This window comes from Dromiciops gliroides, chromosome 3 (assembly GCF_019393635.1).
Source record: "Dromiciops gliroides isolate mDroGli1 chromosome 3, mDroGli1.pri, whole genome shotgun sequence".
NCBI classification, from domain to species: domain Eukaryota; kingdom Metazoa; phylum Chordata; class Mammalia; order Microbiotheria; family Microbiotheriidae; genus Dromiciops; species Dromiciops gliroides.
This window is the reverse complement of record NC_057863.1, coordinates 443,077,330-443,104,736: the sequence shown is the minus strand read 5'-3', so window position 1 is coordinate 443,104,736 and position 27,407 is coordinate 443,077,330. Positions and strand designations below refer to the sequence as shown.

The 27,407-nt window shown below is 37.9% G+C and overlaps 1 protein-coding gene across 5 annotated transcripts in view; it reads right to left on the bottom strand.

The window, feature by feature from the left end:
* Positions 1–27,407, bottom strand: part of METTL8 (methyltransferase 8, methylcytidine) — a 117,999-nt gene that overhangs the window by 16,145 nt on the left and 74,447 nt on the right. For 4 of the 5 annotated variants that reach the window (XM_043991952.1, XM_043991951.1, XM_043991949.1 and 1 more), the window contains 3 exons: positions 15,774–16,147; positions 15,295–15,344; positions 1,238–1,301 (listed from right to left, as the gene is read on the bottom strand). In XM_043991952.1, coding sequence (XP_043847887.1) covers positions 1,238–1,301; positions 15,295–15,344; positions 15,774–16,147 — 488 coding nt within the window. The remainder of the gene's footprint in view (positions 1–1,237; positions 1,302–15,294; positions 15,345–15,773; positions 16,148–27,407) is intronic. The other variant, XM_043991950.1, reaches the window with a different exon arrangement.

Sequence of the window (27,407 nt, the reverse complement as noted above, 5' to 3'; positions counted from 1 at the left end):
TTACCTTTTTTTTTTTTTTTGAGGTCTGGGGGCCAGAGCAATAAGTATAGCACATCATGGTCTGTTCAAGGATAAGAAGACAGGATGATGTGTGTTCTGCTTTGTATCCAATATACCTCCTGCCAGTTCCCAGTATTTTAAGGTCTTTGGTCACATCAGTATTAATGCTCCTGCCAAACTGGCCTATTAGCTGTTCCCCAGATTTGATGTTCCATTGTGTCTTCATGCCTTCACACTGGCTGGCTGTCTCCTAATCAAAGCATCCCATTCTTCACCACCTCTTATAATAATAATAAACAATAATAGCAATAATTACAATAATAAAATAATAAAAACAGCAACATTACTAGTCATTAACATTTATATAAAGACTATTCTGAGCCAGGCACTGTGCTAAGCACTTTACAATTATTATCATATTTGATCCTTACAACAATCTTGGAATGTGGATACCATTATCATCTGTTTTACAGATTAGAAAACTGAGGCAAAAAGAGGTTAAGTGACTTATCCAGCTAAGTAACACAGCTAATAAGTGTCTGAAGCCACATTTGAACTCAGGTCTTCCTGATTCCAGGCCCCATGTTCTCTTCAATATCGTACCACCAAGCTGCCTATATTTCCTGATTCCTTCCTTCCCCAGCTCTTAGTGCTTTCTCCTTCCCCAGACTCCCTTTTATTTACACCTATGTACAGGCTGTATGCCCAGTAGAATGTGACGTTTTTGTCTTCATATACCCAGTGGCCAGTATAGTGGTCACATTGTTTTTTGGATTGAACCAGTGAGTTCACACACATAGGGAATGTCTGGTGAGTAAGTTCACTCTCTTAATACAGATAAATACCTGCTCTGAAATTTAATAATCTCAGGAAGTTGCCCCTGGTACTCAGAGATTAAGTAGCTTGCTCATGATTATGCTGCCCAGGGCCAAATTGTGTCACGGGCAAGACTTGAACCCAGATCTTTACAAGGCTGAAGCTGGCTCTCTAGCCACTATACCACACTGCCTTTCATTTGAAGCACTAATAATAGTTACTTAATACATTTTTGTTCAATTAAAATGAATCAGAACAATGGGCCGATACCTTCAGGAGTTGGTTGGCCACCATGTTCTCCTCAGAAATAACAAAAACTCAGTTTAAAATGGCCAGATGTCATCTTATCCCAGCACTCGAGGTTTTGGATAAGGATGGGGGAGGGAGGGGACTCAACCTATAAAGACAATAAAAGAGATACCTTTACTAGCTCCACTGCTCCAGAAGCAAAATCACAGCAGTAAAGAAAAGTCTCTGGAGCATTCCTATGAAAGCAAGGGAACACTCTAATTATGTTGTTGCCATAGATATATTCAAGCTACACACAGAGGAAATTGCATGTATGACTTATTAAAAGGGATTCTTATAAAACTTGGGGCAGGCCCTGACCTATTCTTTATGTGATTTCATTATCATCGTCATCATCACTATCATCAATAAAAAGTGGCAATAATGATTAGCAATAGTAATAATGCTGCTTTTTATGCCAGCACTGTAGGATCCGCCCCCCCTCCCCCACCATATTACTTCAGAATTGGCATTGTTTTCAAAAGTTCCCTACCACCTACAGGATGATCTAAACTCCTCTGCCTGGCATTCAAGGCCCTTTATAATTTGGCCTCCCACCTATCCTTCAAACTTCACCTTTATTTATTCCCCTCTCCCTTCCAGCCAAAGGAATGTACTTATGGCTACACACAGTGGGATGGGTTCAATCACACCATTCCCCCAGGCTGGAATGTTTTTTCCACTGCATTCCACTTATCTAAATTTGACCCTTCCTTCAAATACTACTTCAAGTCCCAACAACCCTATAAAAAATTTCCAGAATATCCCAGCCCTTGGTGACTTTTTCTTTCCCTGAATTTCTGCAGCATTTTAACAACTGTACAACTCATCTGTCACGTAGCATTTACTGTTGACCTGTAATATTTTCTAATACAGTGTTTTACAAAGTTTTTATCAAGGTGGAATTCTTTATTATTATTTTTGGTACAAGTTAGGCTTGTAAAAAATAGATGCTTTTTGCTTTTACATCAGAATTTATTTCTGATTATAATCCTCCCTCATCCCAGTCATGTCTTGGAACAAAAATGAAAAAAGGTTTAGCAAAACCAAATGTACTGACCATATCACAGAACATATGTACAATTCCTCAGCCATCATCCCCCACCTCTGCAACCAAGGAAGGGAGGGAAGTGCATTTTCTCAACTCTTTTCCAGGATCATCTAGTCATTATAATCACACAAAGTTCAGTTTTGCTTTATTGTTCCTCCCATTTCCATTGTTGTGGTCAATGTGAATAGTTTGCATGGAACTGCCCAACAGTTTACCCCTCGATTCTATCAATTCCTCCTATTTGTCTTTTCCCCCGTTTTTTACAGCTCAGTAATACTCCATTAATGTTAATGTACCACAACTGACTCATATTCCCAGAGCCAAGCATAGTACCTGGCACAGAGAAGGCAAGTAATAAATGCTTGCTGATTGATTGATTGATTTAGCCATTCCCCAGTCAATGGGCATCTACTTTGCTTCCAGTTCTTTGTTACCACACAAAAAAGTACAATTATGAATATTTTGGTATAAATGGGACCTTCCTGTCTCTGACCTTTTTGGGAAATCTTTCACTTTAGATAACATTTCAGCCCAACCTATGCAATATTAAAAAATATTAACAACAGTAATCAAGATTTATAGAATGTGTTACGGTTTGCAAAATGCTTAACAAGTATTATCTCATTTGATCCTCCTGACAACCCTGGCAGGTGGGTGCTAGCTATTATCCTCATTTGGCAGATTAGAAAACCGAGGCACACAGAGGTCATGTAACTATTATAAACAAAGTGCTTAGGGAGAAGGCTGGGGTGATTTGCTATTAGAATATTTTATGAATGGAAATGCTTTTGGGGGCTGTAGTTCATCTTACAAGATGTTTTACAACAGTTTTCATTTTCTCTCTTGCTTATGTAAGTCAGTATTTGGGGGATTCTTTAAGTGCATCATGGTTTTTGCTTTAAAAAACTCAAGAGTTCTGTTTTTAAAGTGCATTTTTTGTTTATAAATGACTGTCATTTTGCTGGCAATACCAGAATTAAAAAAAAATTAACATCGGGTTCATACATCAGAGTCACTAGAAATGACCCAAATTAGAGGTATTTGTAATTTTTTTTTTTTTTACAAATATTTGGGATGTCGTAATGAAGCTAGATCCATGGACATCTATTTTGCCATCACAAACTTAGTTATTCAAGTTTTCCTCCCTTATTTCTTCTTATTTTGCTACCTCCAAAATAATAATAAAAGAAAAACTCTAGGAATATAAACGTGGTTATTTTACACGTACCTTTGCTGAGGCATGCCATATATCTAGAGAAAGCATTTATTAGGCACCTACACTATGAAATGGGTTTAGGACGTAAATACTAGCTGGAAAACAGCCTCTCGTCTTATGGAACTTGCATTCAAACAGGGAAGCTATCACACAGAACAGGATGAGAAAGAGCAAGGGAGTAAAGTAGGGGTAGAACAGTGCATAGACACATGTCAAGGGTAATGGAGATGGTCTGGAAATGGTATTGAGGCCTGGACTCCTTACACGTTCCTTCCTTTCATAGACTTTCTGCCCCAGCCAAACTGACGTATCCAACTATTACCCAAATTCAGCTTCCATCTTCCTTTACATAGACCATCCATCCCCTCGAATCTGGACTGTCCCTGTAGAGACCTACCCATTTTTCACCCACCACTACCTCTTAGAAGCCTTAGCTTTCTTCCAGGCTCAACTTGGGTTACTCAACCAAATCCCCAAGTTGTAGTACTCTCTCTCTCCCTTCACATGATATTCTGTTTACATATGTTGGGATTTTTACAAATCTCTATAAACTACAATCTCTGCCCCCAGTGGAATGTAAGTTTCTTGAAGGTAGGGATGGGTTTTTTTTCATAGCACCTTATAGATGAGGCACTTAATAATTGATGATTTGAATTGTTGTTGAATTAATAAACAGTAAAAATAAAATACAGTCAAGCATGCAAGAGGATTTTTGCCTCTTGGCTATGGGGACTGCAAAGTTTTGTTTATACAGCTGTAGGACTGTATTGTATAGACCTTCTAATGGCAACAGCCTTGTTCAAAAAAATATGGCTGTACCATCAAGTATGACATTATCTTTGTATACAAGATCATGCACCCCTTTTCGCTCCTCACAACTAGATCTTTTGTCAAGAAGTTAAAAAGCCTTGGGTATGTTGGAGCAGGGAGGAAATAAATGACTTTTTTGTGTAAATTCTCCATAGCCTTTACTCTGGGCTAATTTTCTACAATAGCTTTTTAACTCAAGGCAGTGGAGACATGTGATCAATAGGTAAAAAATTATGACTAATTATAACTTTGGCAATTCTATATTGTGCCCAACTTTTTTTTTTGTTTGTTTGTTTGTTTTTTTGGTGAAGCAATTGGGGTTAAGTGACTCGTCCAGGGTCACACAGCTAGTAAGTGTTAAGTGTCTGAGGCTGGATTTGAACTCAGGTACTCCTGAATCCAGGGCCGGTGCTCTATCCACTGCACCACCTAGCTGCCCCTCTGCCCAACTTTTTATGGGAATGAATCTAATACTTTGCTTTATCAAGTATGCCTGAATAGGCCTCCTATGATGCAGATAAAGGTTGCCATTGAGTGGTTGTCTAATTTCTAAGTGGCTGTTCTTTAAAGCTCTCTTCTATGATGAGCTCTTCAGTCCAAAGGAATTGGCATTTGGCAGATGATTCTCAATCTACAGATCCAGACCAATGTCTCTCCTGAACTATCTCACTAAATGCTTCTTAGACATCTTCATCTGGATGCCCTACTGGCATCTCAAAACAGAACTCATAATCCCTACCCTTGAAACCTTCCCTCCCAAGGCTTCCCTGTGTAAATGGAGGGCAACAATATAGTACCTTTCCAGACTAATTTTGTATTATCCCTTTCACACATCCTATGTTCCAGTCAAACTGCATTAATAACATTCCCCCAAATTCAAAACTCCATCTCTTTGCCTTTGTGTATGCTGGCCATTCCCTATGCCTGAAATGCACTCCTCACCTCTGCCTCTCAAAATTCTTAGCTTTCTTCATTTCAGATGCCATCTTATACACAAAGCCTTTTTTATTTCCCCAGGTATTCATTAACACTCTTTCCCTCTTCAAATCATCTAGTATTTACTTAACTGTGTCTTTGTTGTATCTCCTAGCAAGATATAAATTCCTGGAAGACAGGAAGTTTTTTTTTTTTTTTGGTAATGGGAACTTAATAAATGTGTGTCAAATAACTAAGTGAATGAAGATGGCCAAAAGTGGAAGTTGTACCAGTTATTCCAGTAACTCTGGTTATAGTTTAATGAAGCAACCCCAGTCAAAGCCTAGGGCAGGTAGTAGTAAAGATTTCTTGGGCATCTGCAAAGAAGCAAAACTAAAATATTCTTCTTTATCTGAACCCACGTAACATTTATTATCTGTACAACTGATATAAGAGGAAACACAGTATAGTGAATAAAGAGACAGATTTGGGGCTGGTAAATCTGGACTTAAGTCCCAATTTCTGACACTCACTAGTTGTCTGTGAATCAGGGCTTAACCTCTTTGAGCCTCAGTTTCCTCATCTGTAAAATGAAGATAATAACACATCATAGTCTCTTTGAGGCTCAAAGAAGATGCATATAAAGTGTTCTAGATCATGTCATTAAATTGTAAGTTCTTTGGGGGGTAGAGACCATCTTTTGTCTCCTTTTGTATCCCTAGCACTTAGCACAGTTCCTAGCACATAGCAGGTGCTTCCTAAATGTTTACTGATTATTTTACAAACCTTAAAGCACTATATACCATTCAATATAGTGTATACATGTCAGCCATGGGTATAACCAACAAGATCATTATAAGGATTATATTTACTGAGGATCATTGAATTTAGGGTAGTTAGGTGGTGAAGTAGGTAGAGTGTCAGGCCTGGAGTCAGGAAGACCCAAGTTCAAACCCAGGCTCAGGCATGTACTAACTGTGTGACCTTGGACAAGTCACTTCACCCTGTTTGCCTCAGTTTCCTCATCTGTAAAATGATCTGGAGAAGGAAATGGCAGACCACTCCAGTATCTTTGCCAAGAAAGCCCCAAATGGGGTCACAAAGAGTTGGTCGAGACTGAAAAAAAAATTTAGATTTCTAAGAAGTCTATCTTGGGCTCTCCCTTTTCTCTCTTCAGTCTCTTTATTGATAATATCATCTGTTTGTGTGGATTTGACTCTCACCTCCAGGCAGATAACTCCCAAATCTACAAATCCAGCCCTCCTTGGTCTCTTCTGAGGTGTAGTCCCACATTTGTCACTATTTATTAGACATCTCTACCCATATGTCCCATAGGCTCTCAAACTCATGATAGAACCTGAGGAGAATACCAAGGGAAAGGACATAAAGAGAAAAGAGAGCAGGGTCTAGGGCAGAACCATGAGGATGGGCCATAATGATAATTCAGAAAAGAAGTAGCTGGGTAGGCTGGAGGAGAACCCAGGGAGTGGAGCCCTGAAACTGCAGAGAGGGCAAGTCAAAGGTACTAGGTAAGGTGATGGAGGAGGTAAGACAGCCACACCTAGTACTCCTTCCAGACGTCTCTACTTCTGTTGTCATTCTCTCATCCTGCTTGCTATCTCCCACTGCTGTTCAATCTCATTTCAGTTGTGTCTGACTCTTTGTGACTCCATTTGGGGTTTTCTTGGTAAAGATCCTTGGTTGGTTTGACATTTCCTTCTCCACCTCATTTTACAGATGAGGAAACTGAGGCAAATAGGGTGAAGTGATGCCCAGGCTCACACAAATTTTTTGAAGGGTCCTGAAGACTAGGTTAGCTAGGGAAGATTTCATTAAAGATCTAAAATTTAAAAGAATGAGAGGCATTGCTAGGTAGAGGAAGGGGTAGTAGGTGAGATGAATGGTAGGAATAAGGCTTGGCTGTGGCAAGTAAAACTACATGTGGTCGCCTTATTTCTGTTCCAAGTGGAGGGAAAATTAGCTGGGGTTTCTAATATATTTGTTACTTATAAATTAGAAGCTTTAGCATCACTTTTTGGGCATTAAGCATTTATTAAAGTATACCAAGTATACTTTTTTTAGTAAAAAGAGAACATTTGGCTCAGAAAGTTAAGAAAAGGCCTATCTAGCCTAGAGGAAAAATAGAGCTCAGCCTGGCCTGCTTCTTCCTCCAAGTCCTCTGCCTGCGAGAGCACCTCCAAGAGAGTCTAAGAGTTACTGCATGTGGAAGCCTTTTCTGGGTCAGCAGGAGAGGTGGTCCTTACACTACTTTAAGCTAATTGGCTAGCATCAACCAAATCCATTGGTTTACTGGACTTGAGGGTGGTCTGGTGTTGAGGTCAGAGTTCACACCCTCTGAGAACACACCCTCTTGAGGGCCAGGCAGTTGTGGTTTTAATTCAATTAATTTTAAATGAGTTAATCAGTGAAGTCAGTCAATCCAATCAATATTAATCCAATCAATCCCCTCAGAGGTGGCCTTTGGGCATTCTCAAAACCCTATTTACTAGACATTTGTACCCATATGTCCCATAGGCTCTCATACTTAAGGGCAGGAGTCAACAAGTAGGTTTGAAACAGAGAGCCTTAAATCACACAGAGCAGGCTCTGAGGGTAATAATTAGGGAGATTTATTAATAAAAACCCTTGAGGTTCATAATTAGTCTTTTTTTTTTGAGTTCTCTCATTATTTATTTATTTATTTATTCATTTATTTGCAGGGCAATGGGGGTTAAGTGACTTGCCCAGGGTCACACAGCTAGTAAGTGTCAAGTATCTGAGGCCGGATTTGAACTCAGGTACTCCTAAATCAAGGGTCGGTGCTTTATCCACTGTGCTAACTAGCCGCCCCCCATAATTAGTCTTTTATCTACCTAGAGAGGCTGTTCAGTCACTGAATCTAAAGTCAGAGCATCTAGGGCTCAAACCTGGCCTCAATTTTCACTCTGCTTGTGTGACCTTGGGCAAGTCATTTGGGGGGGGGGTTGGGTGGGGCAATGGGGGTTAAGTGACTTGTCTAGGGTCACACAGCTAGTAAGTGTCAAGTGTCTGAGGCCGGATTTGAACTCAGGTCCTCCTGAATCCAGGGCTAGTGCTTTATCCACTGTGCCACCTAGCTTCCCCCCTGGGCAAGTCTTTTAATTGCTCTTGGCCTTAGTTTCCACATCTATAGATAGATAGACAGACATTTATTTATTTATTTATTTTGCGGGGCAATGAGGATTAAGTGACTTGCCCAGGGTCACACAACTAGTGTCAGGTCCTCCTGAATCCAGGGCAGGTGCTTTACCCACTGCGCCACCTACCTGCCCCTAGATAGACAGACAGATGATCTGAGGCCCCTTCTAGCTCTAAATCAATGCTTCCATGATCCAATGAAAGAGATGCACAAATAGGCATTTTGCCAAGTCTCACTCAGGCTCCTGGTACACACCTACATAGTTATGCAGGAAGAATACTACATTCACACACAATACACTCATTTTGTAGCTCTAGGGATTTGCATTCAATATAAGATCTAGCTGAATAAGTTAATGTGTGATGAATAGGAGCTGGGTATAAAAAAGCAAACTAAGATCCATATACTACTTAGCTAAGAGTATTCTCTCAGGGGCAGCTAGGTGGCGCAGTGGATAGAGTACCGGCCCTGGAGTCAAGAGGACCTGAGTTCAAGTCCGGCTTCAGTCACTTGACACTTACTAGCTGTGTGACCCTGGGCAAGTCACTTAACCCCTATTGCCTCACCCCCCCCCCCAAAAAAAAAGAGTATTCTCTCCATCTCTTCCAGTCCTAGGATTCTTAACTCTCAAGCAATCAGCCCTTTGGCTGGTGGGATAAATTTTATTGAATGGCATAAGAAGAGTCACAATCTTATGAAATTCATTCAAACAGTACTTAATAGTGGGTGCTTGGCATGATGCAAAGGACAATGCAAAAAGAGGGCACACATACACATCTTCCTCCTCAGAAGACTTTCAAGTATAACAACTCTAATATTTTGTGATTAAATAGAATAAGCCTCCCCCAACCCCATTTTGAGAATGCAGACCACTTTTTTTTTTTTTTAGTGAGGCAATTGGGGTTAAGTGACTTGCCCAGGGTCACATAGCTAGAAAGTGTTAAGTGTCTGAGGCCGGATTTGGACTCAGGTACTCCTGACTCCAGGGCTGGTGCTCTATCCACTGTGCCACCCAGCTGCCCCGCAGACCACTTTTATAATGGCAAAAAATTTCATGGGCTTCCACATAATATAATTGTATTAACAATAACTGTTGATTAAGAAAATATGTTACTGAGGGTTACTATGAATTCAGCAATGCTTTTAGGTGAATTTGTATTATATTAATTACAATAGTATCTAAATGTTTAATAAAACAGTAATATTCTGAGACATTTATTTAGTCAAGAAAAGGCATGCTTGATTGTTTATGAATTAACATATGAATTTGTGGACACAGAGTTCCACTGGCCTCAGGATGAAAACCACTCTCTGGTCTAAACTTCTGTCATTTCCTCCTCACCCTCTCTGCAGAGGGACATGACAGACCAGCTACTCTTCCACTTTCTTATTTGGCCTGAGTGATGTTACAGTATATTCTTCTTCTTCTTTTTTTTTTTTGTGGGGCAATGGGGGTTAAGTGACTTGCCCAGGGTCACACAGCTAGTAAGTGTCAAGTGTCTGAGGCCGGATTTGAACTCAGGTACTCCTGAATCCAGGGCTGGTGCTTTACCCACTGCGCCCCCCAGCTGCCCCCCCAGTATATTCTTCTTAACTTACCTCTCTATTTTTCTCTGGATTTTTTGCTCTTTACTGGTTCCTCATCCTTCTTTCTCTGCTTAAACACCCAAGGTTCTGTCCTTGGACCTCTTTTTTCTCTCCTGGTAATTTTATTCATTTCTATGGCTTCAATTATCGCTTCACACCCATCATATTTCTTGTGTTTTAAAAAAATGACAGTCAAAAGAAGGAAATAGTTAATACTGGAGAAGTTGGTGGGAAGCCAGGCACATTAATACACTATTGGTGGAGTTATGAATTGCTCCAACCTTTGTGGAAAATAATTTGAAGTTATTTGAGAAAAATCATTGTGTTCATACCATTTGATCCAGCGATATACCATTACTGGAAATGTATTCCAAGGTCAATAATAGGAAGAAAGGTGCCACAATATATTCACAATAGTATTAAAAACAAAGAAAAACTACTGGAAACAAAGTAGGTGCTGAGTGATTGGGGAATGGCTGATCAAATCTTGGTATATCAATATTATGACATATATTTACACTATTTTGTTGTTCAGTTGTTTTTCAGTTGCATCCAACTCTCTGTGACCCTATTTGGGGTTTTCCTGGTAAAAATACTGGAGTGATTTGCCATTTCCTTCTCCAGCTCATTTGATTTTTTTGTTTGTTTGTTTGTTTTAGTAAGGCAATTGGGGTTAAGTGACTTGCCCAGGTTCACACAGCTACTAAGTGTTAAGTGTCTGAAGCTGGATTTGAACTCAGGTACTCCTGAATCCAGGGCCAGTGCTCTATCCACTTCGCCATCTAGCTGCCCCAGCTCATTTGACATATGAGGAAACTGAGGCAAATAGGGTTCAGTGACTTGCCCAGGATCACACAGCTAGTAAGTATCTGAGATAAGATTTGAACTCAGGAAAATGAGTCTTCCTGATTCTAGGCCTGGCACTCTATGCATTGTGCCAACTAGTTGAACCATTCTTACACTATAAGGGTTGACAAGTATGAAGAATTCAGAGGAACATAGGAAGCCATATATGAAATGATATGAAACAATGATTACAATAATGCAAATGAAGACAACACAATTCATATAAATTGCAAAGAACAATGCTGGTTCCAGGGCACTGATACTGAAAACCTTTCTCTTTTCTTGGTCAATATATCGGACAAATTTGTTCAACTTCTTTTTTGAAATAAGGGATTATATAAACAGGTGATTACTAGAGAATGTTTGTGGTATAAAAACCAAAATGTACCTACAAAGCATTTTGTTGCCTAGCACATAGTAGGTGCTTAATATGTATTTACTGATCGACAAAACATTTTTTAAGTGGACAATAATAATACCTACCTCATAGGGTTGTTGTGAGGAAAATGCTTTGGAAATCTTAAGAGGTGTGTATATGTGTGTGTGTATATACATGTGTGCACCCCCCATGAACATGCCATGTGATATATTTAAATATATATTTGAAATACACAAACACTATATATAAGGAATATATATACCTTAAGCTGTATGTGTATGGCATACACACATTCATGCACATATCCATGAACACACAGCACACATATGTATAGTAATACAGGGACACACGTGTATACAAACACATGCTACTTCGGTGGTTCTCGTCCTACTGTCTCCTCTTTCCATGCTTCCATGCTTTCCATGCTTCTGTTTGCATCATCCTGAGCCTGGAGTGACCTCTCCTCTTTATCTCTACTGGAGGGCTCCCCCCCATCTTCTTTCCAAGAAGATCCCATGAAACACTTCCTGATCCACCCAGGTGGAAGTAATCCTCCCCAAATTTCTTAGAGCACTTTGCCTGACCCTGCCCTTGAAATCATCTTCTCCTGTCTTACTTCACCCCTTCCCACCCTCCCCCCAATTATTGTTGTTACCTGACTTTCTCTCTTTATGCTGGAATATTCTTCAGATATAGCTTCCATGTGAAGCTATAAAAAAAAGTGCTACAGTATCAACAACATTGTGTGTTGATCAACTGTGATAGACTTGACTCTTCTCAGCAATACAATAGTGCAAGATAGTTCCAAAGGACTCATGATGGAAAATGCTCTCCAAATCCAGAAAAAAAGAACTGTGGCATCTAGATGCAGATTGAACCATACTATTTCTATTTGTTTTTTGTTTTTCTTTTTTGAGGTTTTTCCCTGTTGCTCTAATTCTTCTTTCACAGCATGACTAATGCAGAAATATGTTTAATATGATTGTACATATATAACCTATATCAAATTGCCTGCTGTCTTGGGAAGGGGGGAGGGAGGGAGAAAAATTGGAAACTAGAAATCTTATAAAAGCAAATGTTAGGAGCAGCTAGGTGGTGCAGTGGATAGAGCACCGGCCCTGGATTCAGGAGTACCTGAGTTCAAATCCAGCCTCAGACACTTGATACTTACTAGCTGTGTGACTCTGGGCAAGTCACTTAGCCCCAATTTCCTCACAAAACAAATAAAAACAACAAAAAAAGCAAATGTTGAAAACTATCTCTACATGTAACTAGAAAATAATAAAATACTTTTATGATTAAAAAAAATTGCTAGTGTTAGCACCAAGGGGTCTGGATTCCAATCCCAGCTCTTCCACTTCTTGCTCACGTGACCAGGGGACAAGTCATTTAACCCCTCAGAGTCTCAGCTTCTTCATCTGTTAAATGGGGACACTGGAGGAGCTGACCTCTAAGGTCCCTTCTAGCTCCAAGCCTATAAGCCTATATATCTCTTTTTATCCACTGTCAGTTATGCATGTGGAAGGTGATCAGTAAATGTTTGTTGAATTACATTGAACTGAAGTGAATTGAACTTTGTCTTCTGTCCTGCAAGGTAGATGTGCTCAGTCTTCATTGCACAGGGAAGGATACAGACAAGAACAATGTGTGGGCTAGGGGAAAGCATGCTTTTATTTCACCAGAAAGGCTACTGAATAATTCCCTCTTGCATCAGCAGTTTAAGTTTGAAACTTGTGACCACCCAATGACTTTCTGTGGCATTTTGTGAAATCAGCTGACAGCCTTGGCCCTATTCCCAGCAGGCAGGTGTAAATATCACTAGAATCTACCACGACACTGGGCACTCTCTTGGCAGGGGGTTTAAGAATTAAACGGTCTTTGGAGAATGATCTGACCTCTCCCTTCCAGAGGGCTAATTATGGTAAGGTATTCTGTAACTGCAAAGTGCTGGAGAAATACAATAATCCAAGGTTTTAATCCTCCACTTTCCATATGCAATAAAATTCAATTTTTAAGGGGGAAAAATACACATCTACTCCTCCCTTTGAAATGGAGTAAACTGGCTTTCTTGTGAAAATAATCATCTCCGTTCACTGGGCAACAACAATTTCTAATATGTGGGTATGTATCCTTAGGGGGAAAAAGTTACTAAGAAGTAAGGGTCAGAGACTAAACAAAAAGGGCTTTCAGTCATTTAAAGAAATTATTATTATTAGATGTAAGAAAGGTTAGAAAATAGAAACAACCATCAACTTGGGCATTTGAAGCCATCAATCAACAAATGTTTAAGCACCACTGTGCTAGGCTGTAGAAGGCTAAAAGAAGTATGAAGGAAGACTCCTGCCCTTAGGAAGCTTCTGATCTAGCTCATAGAATAAATATTGGCAAAAGTAAATAAAAATATAAGCAAAAGAAACCAGAAAGTACTATATCAATAATTACTTAATGAGTGGTACAGAGTGTATCTGTATTTACTGCCAAGAGGCATGAGGGTATTTTTATGGAAATAAATTTCCCACTGTACTTTTCAAATTCTCTGTCCTTAGATAGGGCTGTTTAGCCCAAGGACTGTGAGCTCAGAAGGAAAAAAAAAAAGGAACACTGAAGATAACATGGGGATAAAGAAACCTGTATTTCAGAGGCTAAGGGAAGGGCTAAATGGGAATATCGCCAAAATGATTTTGTCAATTGCAAACTGTGTTTGGCCACTAAAACCCAACAGGTCCAAAGTCCTATTCCTTTAAGAACAGTATCTGGAAGACTGAAAGGAAGAGATTTAGAAACCCCTTCGAGGCAACAGTGTTTTCTTTATCCGGGAAAAACATTCAGGAGAGCAGGTACATGAGTTGAAGGGGACAGGTCAGGAAAAGAATGCCTGAGTCAAGTCAGCTTCCATACCATTCTGCCGTATTTTTCTAAGTTCTGTTCTTCCACCTCCAAACCCAAGTCATTTAATAAAAATACTCAATAAAACACCTTATGAGTAGGAGCATAAGATCACAGACGTTGAGTTGGAAGGGCCCTCAGAGCCCAGCTAGTCTAATCCTCTATTCTGAGGAGCCCAAAAGACTTGCCACAAAGCATTGTGCCCATGAAGGCAGTAAGCAAGAAAGGTGGGATTTAAGCCAGGTCCAGAACCTCTTCTGAAATGGAATGGAGTGGGGGAGGGGGAGTGTGTGTGTGTTTTCTGCATGTGAAGAATGAACATCATAATTGTTTTACTATTTGGAGACATTACCTTAAAAGCATTACAGAAATGTGAGCTGTTTTGATGTACTTAACTAGTAAGTACATTTTGACTCTTTAAATGACTTCCTTTCCAAAGCCTAGCAATTCAGAGCTATCACTATGATGTGAAAAAGTCCTGCACTAGGAGCCAAGAGACCTGGGTACAGGTCCCAGCTCTGCCAAAAATTTCCTCCCCCTTTTTTTTTTGTGAAGCAATTGGGGTTAAGTGACTTGTCCAAGTGTCAAGTATCTGAGGCTGGATTTGAACTCAGGTCCTCCTGAATCCAGGACCAGTGCTCTGTCCACTGCACCACCTAGCTGCTTCTGTCAAAAATCTCACTGTGCGATTATAAGCAAACCCCTTAACTTCCATGATCTCAGTTTCCTCATCTATAAAGTCTGGGAGAAAAAGGCTAAATGGTCTCTTGAGTTCCTGCTTTGTCCTATCATATTGGTATGGACACACACACACACACACACACACACACAGACATGTGTTTTATATGACTATAAAGTATGGCATGAGTCAGGAAGACTAATATTCCTCAGTTAAAATTTGGCCCTAGATACTTAGTAGCTGCTGTGTGACCCTGGGCAAGTCACTTAACCCTGTTTGCCTCAGTTTCCTCATCTATAAAATGAGCTAGAGAAGGAAATGGAAAACTGCGTTAGTATCTGTGTCAAGAAAACCCCAAATGGGGTCATGAAGAGTTAGACACAATTCAACAACAACAACAACAACAACAACAACAACAAGAAGTTATGGCAGTTTTCCAAGGGGGAATAAACAGTTGTTCAGCAGTATTTTCAGGTGACATTTTACCACTTGTGAAACTAGACCCTAAGACTATTCTTTCTTTCTACTGGATATCTGGTTTCAGTCAGCCTTCACCGACAAGCACAGACAATAAATATTATTTGCGAGACTACAGCTTTCTATAATTTTCCCAATAGCCTGTAATAGGAGATCTAGTACTCACTTCAGAGCATTCAGAATAGGGAAAACACTATTTCCAGCACCACAGCCAACCTGAAATTAAAAAAAAAAAAAAAGGCAAATAAAAACCAGAGTGATAAAGCAAATATCTCCTTAGTCCAAACATTTATCAGTTTGGAACTATTCCTGACTTTTCCTCCATCCACCGAAATGCAGTAAATGTGAGAAATAGTTTAAGAGAAAAAAATCACAGCCAGGCCCACTGGGTTGCAAGCTGCATCACTCGGGATGATGATGCTTTTGGTCAGTGATTCTACTCTCTCACATAATCCTCTGTGCATGCAGATTTCTTTAGGTACTTCAGTCTGGGACCAGAACATGCTGGCAAGTTATTTTTTTTCCCTTTTGTTTAGGGACTTGAAATCCCTAAATTGAAAAAACTGAAAAAAATACCACAGACTGTCCACTTTAAGGTCACTCACTGTCTGAGGATTTCTGCCCACATCTTCCCTAGCACAGTACCTCTAGGATCCTGAAAGCAGCATGGCTACCAGGGAACAAATCGGTCTCCACAGGCTCTCCTCTCTTCTTTTCAGGATATTGGTTGTTACCAGATCTTATTTCACTCTGGCTGTAGGTAAAATCAGCACCAGAATCCTTTTTACCAGACTCCACTCCTTTAAGCATGGCCAGGCAGTCTATATTTGAGAAAGAGTCTGTATCATTCGTTTTTACATGATCCCAAGACATTTTTCCCTTCTCTTCTTTAGTTTGTAGTCCAACTGGAAGAATTTCAGGAAATTCCCTCAACAGCCAATTACGATCCTTGAAAAATTTATTCTTATGAATCTTGTAAAAATCATTCCAATATTTACTGGCTTGACTTTCATATTTGACTAAAACAAAAAAGAAAGAAAAAGACATTTTATTAATTCTTTAGTTTATTATTCATGTTATTCATAGTGATAATCATTTTATGTGCATCATCTAAAAAACCCCCAAATTTTCAAAGTTTAAAAACTAACCAAATTTAAAGAAATATATATAGACATACATATATATATGTATATACATTTTTAATATGTGTTTTATGTTTAACTTTACTTTATTTGCCTTATATAGTCACAGCCCAGGGCCTTAAAAATAGTGAGCATAGTCATTACAAACTCCTTTTCTTAGTTTACACTTGGAATCTACTTCTTAATAAATGCATTTTCATGAATAATCTTGTATACTTATATGAACCTAGACTTTAGAAAGAGATATTTCCTTAAGTTTCCAAATGAGGTTTAGTACATCATTTTTGAAATGCAAAACTCAAATACTAATTCTCCTTAACAGAAACTGAAAGAATGAGAACAGTGGTTCTCCATATTAGAATTCTTTTTGGCATCCCTTTTTTTTACCTATGGTCACAACTAAGTTTTCTTTTCTTTTTTTTTTTTCTGGGGTAATGGGGATTAAGTGACTTGCCCAGGGTCACACAGCTAGCACATGTCAAGTGTCTGAGGCCGTATTTGAACTCAGGTCCTCCTCAATCCAAGGCCGGTGCTTTATCCACTGTGCCACCTAGCTGCCCCTCCCCATGGCTTTTAATTGGGGAGGGAGTGTCATACAGCAAAGCAGTCAGTAATATCTTATTTTATTGCATTTTTAAAAAGTTATACATGTGCAGTCATTGCAAAAAACTCCACATTATTCAAGTTGTGAAAGAAAACAGACAAAATAACTTTAGAAAGAGGAACTAACAAAAAAATTATACTTCAATCTGTATTCAGATACCATCAGTTCTTTCTCTGTAGATGGACTGCATTTTTCATAAGTCCTTCTGATAGCATCCTGCTCATCATTTCTTTCACAGTTACTATTGCTAATTGTATTACACTCCATCTTATTCCCTCCCCTTGATATTGACTCTATTTTCTATCTTCTTTCACCCTATCCCTCCTCAAAAGTGTTTTGCTTTTTACTTCCCTCTCCCCCAATCTGTCCTCCCTTTCTTCACCTCTCCCCCCTTCCCTCAGGGAAAGATAAGTAATATCATATTTTTAAAAGCCCATCTCATATTTTGAATGTTCCTCTTTGACATTCCTCCTCATAGTGAATCAAATCAGCTTTCCTATAACTTCTCTAGCTCTGGTCCTACTTGCACCTTCTAGAGAGACAAGTAGATTAAGTCAAAGTCTCCTTTAAAGGTACAAACCCTTCAAATATCTGAAACATTAAGATATGATCTTTTTTTTTAAACTACTGTTTTATTTTTCCTCCCAGTTACATGTAAAGACAAATTTTAACATTCATTTTTTTTAAATTCTGAGTTCCAAATTTTCTCAAGACATGGTTTTTAAACACATTTTTCAGTATTGCTTTTACTTTCAGTTTTGAATTGCAAAGAAAATTAAGGTTCAGCAGAGATTCCAACAACACAACTAATCTGGTTTAGATGCCAAATTCCTGAAGTATCAAAATTTAATGTGATCCTTTACAATCATCATAAAATACTAATAATATCAAAAGGGTAAAAGTTTGTTAAAACAATTATCTTGGTTACAAAAAAGGGAAATGTACACAAATGAGTGTCGGGAATTGTTTAAGTATTTTTACTTTTCAATTGCAAATCCACTCAAATATTCGGAGGGGAAAAAGAAAAGAAAAAAATGCACATGAATTCAAAGGAAACACTACATAATAGGGAAAGGGGTAGGAGAAGAGAACCACAATTACCCTCCCAAACTATCCAACAAATTATTTTAGTTATCCTATTCCTGTCACCTTCCCTAACTTATAAAGCATTCAACTGAAATGAGAACTTTACTACTATGCCTTCTGAATCATTTAAGCAATTATAAATTTAATGCCAACTGCCTTTAACTCTTTATAAAATCTAGTGCCAAAAACATGCTATGAGATATAATAATGGAAATGGACAAAAGCAAAACATGAGAATAAAGATTTCATGCAACTTGTGTTATTTGAATTACACAATTTATAAACCACAAAGGAGAGACCACACCACAGCAGAAGCAATGAGAATATGAACTGGGATTACAGTTCAGTGGGGGTAGAGGTGAGGCCAGGGCTAGTGAACTGGGAAGGTTTCTTTTAAAAGCTGTGTTGTCTGTTGCAGGTCCCGTTTCTGTCAATGTTGGAAATGCTATTGGGTTTTTTTTTTAATTAATTTTTAGTGATATCTTTTGTTTTACATAATTTTCATTTCTGAATAGAGCCCCCACCCCCATTCCCACCCCCAATCCAGAGAGCCATTCCTTATAACAAAGAATAAAAAAAGAATGAGAGTAAAAAAAGCAGTCTACTTAAACTAACCAATGCAACAATTAAATCTGACAGTATTATATTCAATGTTGCGTACCCATAGCCCCTCACTTCTGCAATGAAGCAATGCAGTGCATTTTTTTTTTCATCTTTTCTGGGATTAAGCTTGGTTATTATAGTCACAGAAGTGCTGGGATCTCTGTATGAAGTAAAGGCAATTGAGGAGGTAGAAACGCAGCCAATTATCATGATGCAATAACAGCATGACAACATCAACAAGAACAGATAATTCCAGGGTACAATTTAGTTTCCTGAAAGATGGGTATTGTTGAGGATACCTGGGGATGCAGAAGGGTTAATTCTCTTTGCACAGGTGGATTCTCAGACAGTTGTTTAGTCACCCTGAGCTCAGGCCAATAATGATAAAAACCTGCCCTTTCTTCAGCCTTGTCTCTCTGACCTTCTAACCAGGTATGCTAATGATATTAGAAATTTCCTTGCTGGAGCATGGCTGTTTACTCTACTGGGGTTACAGACTCTTGAGTTAATTGCTGTATGCTTGCTGATGGCAGAGAAAGAGATGCAGTGATCCTTTTTAACCACGGCAGAATGAAGCAACTTTTCAATTATTCACACACTGCCGAGGGTAAGAAGGTATATGACACATACTAGCCAATTATAAATATTCAGAATTCATTCTGAATCACATTGAATATCACAAATAAGAAAATGTATTAAACCATTTATGCCTCTGACACATATACGATATGATTAATATGAATTATGAAAATTTATTCTAAGTTGCTATGTAACAAAAAGCAATTTAAGGTTATTTTTGCTCACCGATTACGCAAATAACTCAACTCTCAAAGTTGGAAATTTCCAAGTATCTAGGGATCACTGATAAAGTTTTCTGACTAATAAAAAACACACAATCCTTTAAAGGTTATTACAATGAAAGAGAATTTTGGAAGTGTGTCCCACATGAAATTTTAAGCATCTAAATAGCCTTGCTAACAAATATCTCAAATTTATTAGTCCACGAAATTTTTGTTAACTCACCACCTCCACATAGTGTACTCAAGTGGCAAGATGAAGTGAGAATTCTTTATTATTTGCCTGATACAAATAATAACTTGCCCACGGCAGCTGGGTATTTGCAAGGTTGATTTAAACTGAAATAGCTGTTTCTGTTACCGAGCTTAGTAACCATCACATTTCCTAACTAACCAGCTATGATTTAAGAGACCAGAAATGCTTTTAAGGGATGAAAAAATACATTTTTCCACACCCTCATCTTAAATTGCCAAGTGTATCCTTCTCAAACTTTCCTTGGAATAGGATCTGTCCAAAAAGGTCAGGAGGAGGAGGAGAAAGAAAAAGGGAAATAATTTCATTTTGCTGAAAATTTAAAAACATCAGTAAGTGGAAATAGGGAACTGGATCACAAGACTGGCTAATCCAGTAAAAAAAAAAAAAAAAAGGAATATTGCTACTATGCCTGATGGTGACAAACTTTAACAGACAAAAGGAGGCATCCCCATTAAAAAAAAAAAGTCCTTGTTATTTTTCAGATTAACAAACTCTCCTTACTATCAACACCATATATGGATTTCCCATTTTCAGCTTCAGCCAAGCTATTGTGACCTTTGACAAAAGGACCAGGGCTTGGGTGTGACAGGAAAGACAGACAGACACAGAAGGGATTGAAAGAAATATGCAGATAGAGTTGGCATACCAGCAACTCAACCGGTGGTTCTTCCTCAATGGCATTAAAATATGCAGGGTGAAAGAGGTAAACAGAACTCAAATTCAAAACCAATCTGCATCTGAGATGCAAGAGAAAATTGATTCATACGAAGAGTCTAGGCTTTCCTGTATAAGAAATGACACAATGATTACAGAGCCATTGGCAAGCAGGTAAAAGTGTCAAAAATCTTGTCAGGGCTCAAAGACTGTAGGCAAAGTTACTAAATTACTCATTTCATTACTTTTTCTTGTGGCCACCAAACAGACCATCAGGAGCATCACCCAGAGGAAGGCTTATGGGCTCTAACCAATCTCCTATCTAGAATTCAACTCAGATGAACAAATGTCTCAAATTCAGATTCTGTTACTTACTTCCTCTGTGACTCTGGGCAAGTAGATCACTTAATCTCTCTAAGCCTCAGTTTGTAAAATGAGGGGATTCGATGACCCCTAAAGTCCCTTCCTGCCCTCAATCTATGATCCTATGCACTAGTTACCAAGCTATGCTCTGAGGATACAAGGTTGGAAAATAGCATAGTCCCTCCCTTCAAGGAGCTTCTAACAAGCAGGAGGTTAAAGACAAGTAGACATACATAACTGTAACGAGAAGGGGTAAAATTGGGCAGTGCCTCTCCAAACAAAAGTGTTCTTTTCTCCTGCTGATGTCCATATACCAGCCTTGTCATTGCTGCTCTAGATGACCTTATTTAAATCTCCCAGGATAGCCACCCCTATTGCATGCCCTTGTTTCTTTCTTCGTTCTTGGACATCTATGAAGTCAACCATACTGATGACTGGTGCAAAGGGGCAGTTGCAATAAGAAACCTCCACCAGTCTGTCTCATTTAAATGGACTCTTTTGTCCCTGTCTCCACGGCAGCAAGCAAACTTGCTCACAAAAAGGCTGAACATGCTAATAAGGAAACCAAGTAGCTCAAAGTGCTATCATCAGTCCTCGCCAGCCTGCTTTCCCTGCTTCTATAGAGGGAGGCCAGTCACCATCTTTCTATTTCAGTCACCCTATGGTTCTGTGGGAACTGTCATTTTCCTTTACTGCCGTTTCCAAGGCCCCAAAATAACCTTCTCATTAGCTTCACTCTAGTTCATTGTTAACACAAATAAGCCAAAATGGGCAGCCACTTACAGAGCAAAGTTGAAGCATTTTAAGAGAACATTACCAGCGCTGCTCATCTATTCATGTTCTAAACAGAGGCATTCAGAAGGGTGAGAGAGAGAGAAAGGGAGAAATTTTTAAAAATCCTTAGATCTGCATATTTTCTGGAAATAAACTAAAGATGATTTACAACTTCCTAGAAATAAACTAAGATGACTGATAACTTTTATTTCAGACTGGGCATGATTTTCTCCATCAAATTCAGCTGGCAACTAGCAAGAAGCCTGACTAATAGGGAAAATGTTTATGTTCATGCTGGCAAAGACTGGTTATACTTCCTCAGAAAAAGGAGGATGGATCCTGCAAAAGGGCACCATGTTGGTTGCTATGCAAGCCAGAGAACTCTCCAACAGTCCATCTATATATTTACTTCAGGACTGTATGGCAACCAGTACAAAGGGAGCTCCTGCTCCATCCCTGGGAGGTATAGGGAAATCAAATCCTGCCTCAGACACTTATTAGCTGTGATTCTTCATAGAGTTGTTGTGAAGATCGACTTAAATAATATATGTAAGGGATTTTACAACCCTTAAGTGCTATGTAAATGTTAGCTATCATTAGTACTATTATTACTACCATCAGGTCTTTCCCCCCTCACTTAAGAAGCAAAGAACCTCAGATTTGCAAGGCACTTCAGCAGCTCTAATCCAACTGATATTTTAACAAGAACTCCTTCTTAAATTAGGACCACTTGTTGGAGCAAATGGAATGAGGGCTGAAGTGTAAGGAATTTAAAAATTAGGAGGACTGATCAGTTTCTTCTACCCACTTAATTTCTCCATTTGGTGGAAAATGCCTTTCCAAATGAATTTTAACATTGTTACTCATCTTACACAGTAGGGAATAGAAGATGAAGCCCATACACAAGATTTACATGTCCAAAAGGGATTTGTTAAAGGATGTTCTTCTGAGAAAGGTGGGAGGGCATAAAAGCCTCATAAACAAATGCAGAAATATTAAATGTGCCCTTTTCAAATCATAATGTAATAAAATTATATTCAATAAAGAGCCTTGGAAGCACAAGTTAAAAATCAATATGAAACTAAATAATCAGATCCTAAAGGATGAGTGAGTTAAAGAACAAGTCATAGAAACAATCAATAATTTCATTAAAGAGAATGACAACAAGGAGACAACATGCCAAAATTTGTGGGTTGCAGCCAAAGCAGTACTTGGAGTAAATTTTATATCTCTAAACACATATATCAATAAAAGAGAGAAAGAAAAATACAACTGAATTGGGCATACAACTTTAAAATAAAACAGCAAAAGAAAAAATTTAAAATTGCTAATTAAACACCAAAATGGAGATCCTGAAAATCAAAGGACTAATAAAACTGAAAATACAAAACCCCAACAACATTGAACTAACAAAAAAAACTGGGAACCAGTTTTATGAAAAAAACCAACAAAATAGATAAACTGTTGGTTAATTTGATTTAAAAAATAAAGAAAGCCAAATTATCAGCATCAAAAATGAAAAGAGTATCGCTTCTCAGCCTTTTGGCTAAGATCAAGTGTAAAAATGAAAAGGGTGACACAACGAATGAAGATGAAATCAAAGCAATTCTTAGGAGCTATTTAACCCAATGATATGGCAATAAAACTAATAATCTAAATAAAAAGGATGAATATTTACAAAAATATACATTGGCCAAATGAACATAAGAAGAAATAGAATACTTAAATAATTCTATCTTAGTAAAAGGAATTGAACAAATAAATCATAAGTGAGCTTCCTAAGGGAAAAAAAAAACCACAAAACAAAACAACCCAGGACCAGATGAATTTACAAGCGAATTCTACCAAACAAATAAAGAACTAATTCCAATCCTATAAAAACTATTTTTTAAAATAGGTAAAGAAATAGTCATAAATCAAAATTCCTTCTATGACACAAATATGGTTTTACCATCTAAACCAGGGAGAACAAAACAGAGAAAGAACATTATAGACCAATTTCCCTAATGAATATTGATGCAAAAATTTTATTTTATTTTTCTTTTTTTCTTGCTGAGCAATGAGGGTTAAGTGACTTGCCCAGGGTCAAACAGCTAGTAAGTGTCAAGTGTCTGAGGCCAAATTTGAACTCAGGTACTCCTGAATCCAGGGCCGGTGCTTTATCCACTGCACCACCTAGCTGCCCTGATGCAAAAAATGTAAATAAAATACTAGCAAGGAGATTATAACATATACCACTACACCATACACTAAGACCAAGCTGGATTTATAGAATGCTGGGATAGTTCAATATTAGGAAAACTATAAGCATAATTGACCTTATCAATAACAAAAACAAAACCCATATTATTATACCAATAGATATAGAAAAGGCTTTTGACAAAATATAATACCCATGCCTATTAATAATAATAAAAAGCATAGGAATAAATGGAGCATTTCTTAAAATGACAGGTAGTATCTACATAAAAACGTGAGTGTTTCTTAAAATGATAAGCAGTATCTATGTAAAACCAAAAGCAAGCATTTGTAATAGGGATAAATTTGAAGCCTTCCCAATAAGATCAGAAGTGAAGCAAGATTCTCATAACTATTATTCAATATTGTACTAGAAGTGCTAGCTATCATAACACAAGAAAAAAGAAACTGAAGAAATAAGAATAGGCAATGAGGAAATAAAACTATAACTCTTTGCAGATGATCTGATGGCATACTTAAAGAACCCTAGAGAATCTACTAAAAAAGCTAGTTAAAACAATGAATAACTTCAGCAAAGTTGCAGGTTATAAAATAAACTCACATAAACTATCAGCATTTCTACATACTAACCAACAAAGTCCAGCAGCAAGAGATAGATAAAATCCACTTAAAATAACCGTAGACATAAATTAGTATACATAGACATAAGTGTATAAAATACTTGGAAGTCTACCTTCCAAGACACACACACAGGAACTATATAAATACAGTTACAAAATACTTTTCATACAAATAAAGTCAGATCTAAACAACTAGGGAAATACTAGTTGCTTATGGGTAGGCTAAGCCAATATAATAAAAATGACAACACTTCCTAAATTAATTTATTTATTTAGTGCCAAACCAATCAAATTACCAAAGAATTGATTTATAAAGCTAGAAAAAAATAATAACCAAATTTATCTGGTGAAACAAAAGGTCAAGAATATTAAGGGGATCAATGGAAAAAAAAGTGAAGGAAGCCTACCAGTACCAGACTTCAAACTATACTACAAAGGAGTAATCATCAAATCAATCTGGTACTAGATAAGAAATTGAGCAGTGGATTAATGGAATAGATTAAGCACACATTATACAGAAGTAAAGGGGCAGCTAGATGGCACAGTGGATAGAATGCTAAATCTGGAGCCAGGAAGACTCATCTTCCTGAGATCAAATCTGGCCTCATACACGTACTAGCTGTGTGACTCTGAGCAAGTCCATTAACCCCAATTGCCTCAATTTCCTAATCTGTAAAATGAGCTAGAGAAGGAAATGTCAAATCACTTCAGTATCTTTGCCAAGAAAACCCCAAATGTGGTCATGAAGAGTTGGACATGACTGAACAACAACAAGAAGCAATGCAGAAATAAATGACGACAGTAACCTAGTGTTTGATAAACCCAAAGACCCAGCTTTTGGAGCAGAACTCAATATTTGACAACAACAACAACAACAAAAACTGCAGGTAAACTGGAAAGTAGTCTGACAGAAAGTAGGCATAAAACAACATCTCACACTATATACCAAAATAAGGTCAAAATGGGAATGTGATTTAGATATAAAAAGCAATAACATAAAGAAATTAAGGGAGCAAGGTAAAAATTATCAGTCAGATTTATGGATAAAGGAAGACTTAGTTCTTGACCAAACATGAGATAGAGAGGATCAGGAGATAAAATGGATAATTTTGATTATATGAAATTAAAAAGTTTTTGCACAAACAAAACAAATGCAGTCAAAATCAGGATAGCAGGAAATGGGGGGGGCGGGATTTACAGCAAGTTTCTCTCATAAAGGTCTCATCTATTAAATATAAAAGAAAATGAGCCAAATTTATTAAAAAACAAAAAAGCCATTCCCCAAGTGATAAATGGTCAAAAGTCATATAAAAATGTTTTAAATCACTAATAATTAGAGAAATACAAATTGAAACAACTCTGGTGTACCACCTCACACCTACCAGTTTGCCTAATATGACAGAAAAAGAAAATGACAAATGCTGGCATGGACGTGGAAAAATGGGTACACATTAATGCACTGTTAGTACAGTAGTGAACTGGTGTAACCACTCTGGGGAACAATTTGAAACTATGTCCAAAAGGTTATAAAATTGCACCCTTTGTCATAGCAATGTTGCTAGTAGGTCTGTATCTCAAAGAGATAAAAGGAAAAGGACTATATGTGCAAAAATATTTATAGCAGCTCCTTTTGTGTGACAAAGTTGGAAACTGAGGGAATATCTATCAATTGAGGAATGGCCGAAGAAGTTGGGTATATGATTGTGATGGAATACTACTGTGCTATAAGACATGATAAAAAGGACAGTTTCAGAAAAACCTGGGAAGAATGATATGAATTGTAGCAAAGTTGAGTGAGCAGAAGTAGGATAACATTGCACATTGTAACAGCAATATTGTAACGATAATCAAATATGAAAGACTACTACTTTGAGCAATACGGTGATCCATGAAAATTCCAAAGGATTGAAGATGAAAAATGCTATCCACGTTCAGAGACAAAACTGATGAATTCTGAATGCAAATTGAAGCATATTTTTTCTCACTTTCTTTTTCTTTCTTTTTTTCTCACAACATGGCTACTGTGGAAATGTTTTGCATGACTTCATATGTATAATGGGTATCATATTTCTTGTTTTCTCAATGGGTGGGGGAACAAGTGAAGTCTCTGGAGGGAGAGAATTTGGAACTGAAAACAAAATTTAGAAAAATAAATAAAGGAAGGCAAAAAAAAAATAGAGGTTGAAGATAGGACTGGGATGCTGTGGGTTATCAAATCTATGTGGACATAGGGTGGTGTGGCAGCTCCAAATACTCCTAGCTTCCCTTTTAAAAAAAAAAAATAAGAAAAGTCTTATCTGGGATGTGTTCTGTTAAAGATGCTCTCCCCCTCCTTCTCAAGGGTTCCAGAACAGTAAATGGTGGGGAGCAAGGTATTATCTTATAGATCTCATAGATTCAGAGCAGAGAGGCAATAGAGTTCAACCCTCTCATTTTATAGATGAGGAAATTGAGGCCCAGGATCATACAGTTTATAAATGTATGAGGCAGTATTTCAGCCCAGCTTTTCATAACTCCAGTTCCAGCTCTAGCATTCTACCCATTACACCTTGCTGCCATCTCACTTGTTCCCTTTATATATGAAGCCATCTTGGTTCAGATGGAAACTTTTCCATCTCTACAGTGATTACTGGATAAAGAGGAAGAGGCTTTCTGGATTTTAGACATAAAATCAAAAAGGAGAGCAATGAACACTGACAGCATACAAGCCAACAGTTATGGGTATGAATTTCCAAGGCAGCCTCCTGGGAGTTCAAAAGCGATACCAACAGAATGAACTTGTTTATTTTATCAGGTGAGGAATCAAAGGCCTCATGAAAGTGTTTATGGTTTTCTCCTTAGGATTCTAAATATAAACTTCAACTCAGATTCTGTAGTGGAGGGGACATAAATTTCTAGTACACAAAGTTCCAAACAAAAGGAGGCCTTATTATCAATATGTTTATGTATATCTATGTTCTATAGCAAGCAGTATCAATTCATTTACATTTGTCAGGGAGGTAAATAGTTAAAGTTATAGAAATTCTATGTAATAAACACATAATCAGTCAGTCAATCAAGAAGGATTTATTAAGGGTCTATTATGTGCCAGGCATTGTTCCAAGTACTAGGGATACATAAAGAGGCATGATACCCTTTGATCCAGCAATATCACTGCAAGGTTTATATCCCACAGACAGCC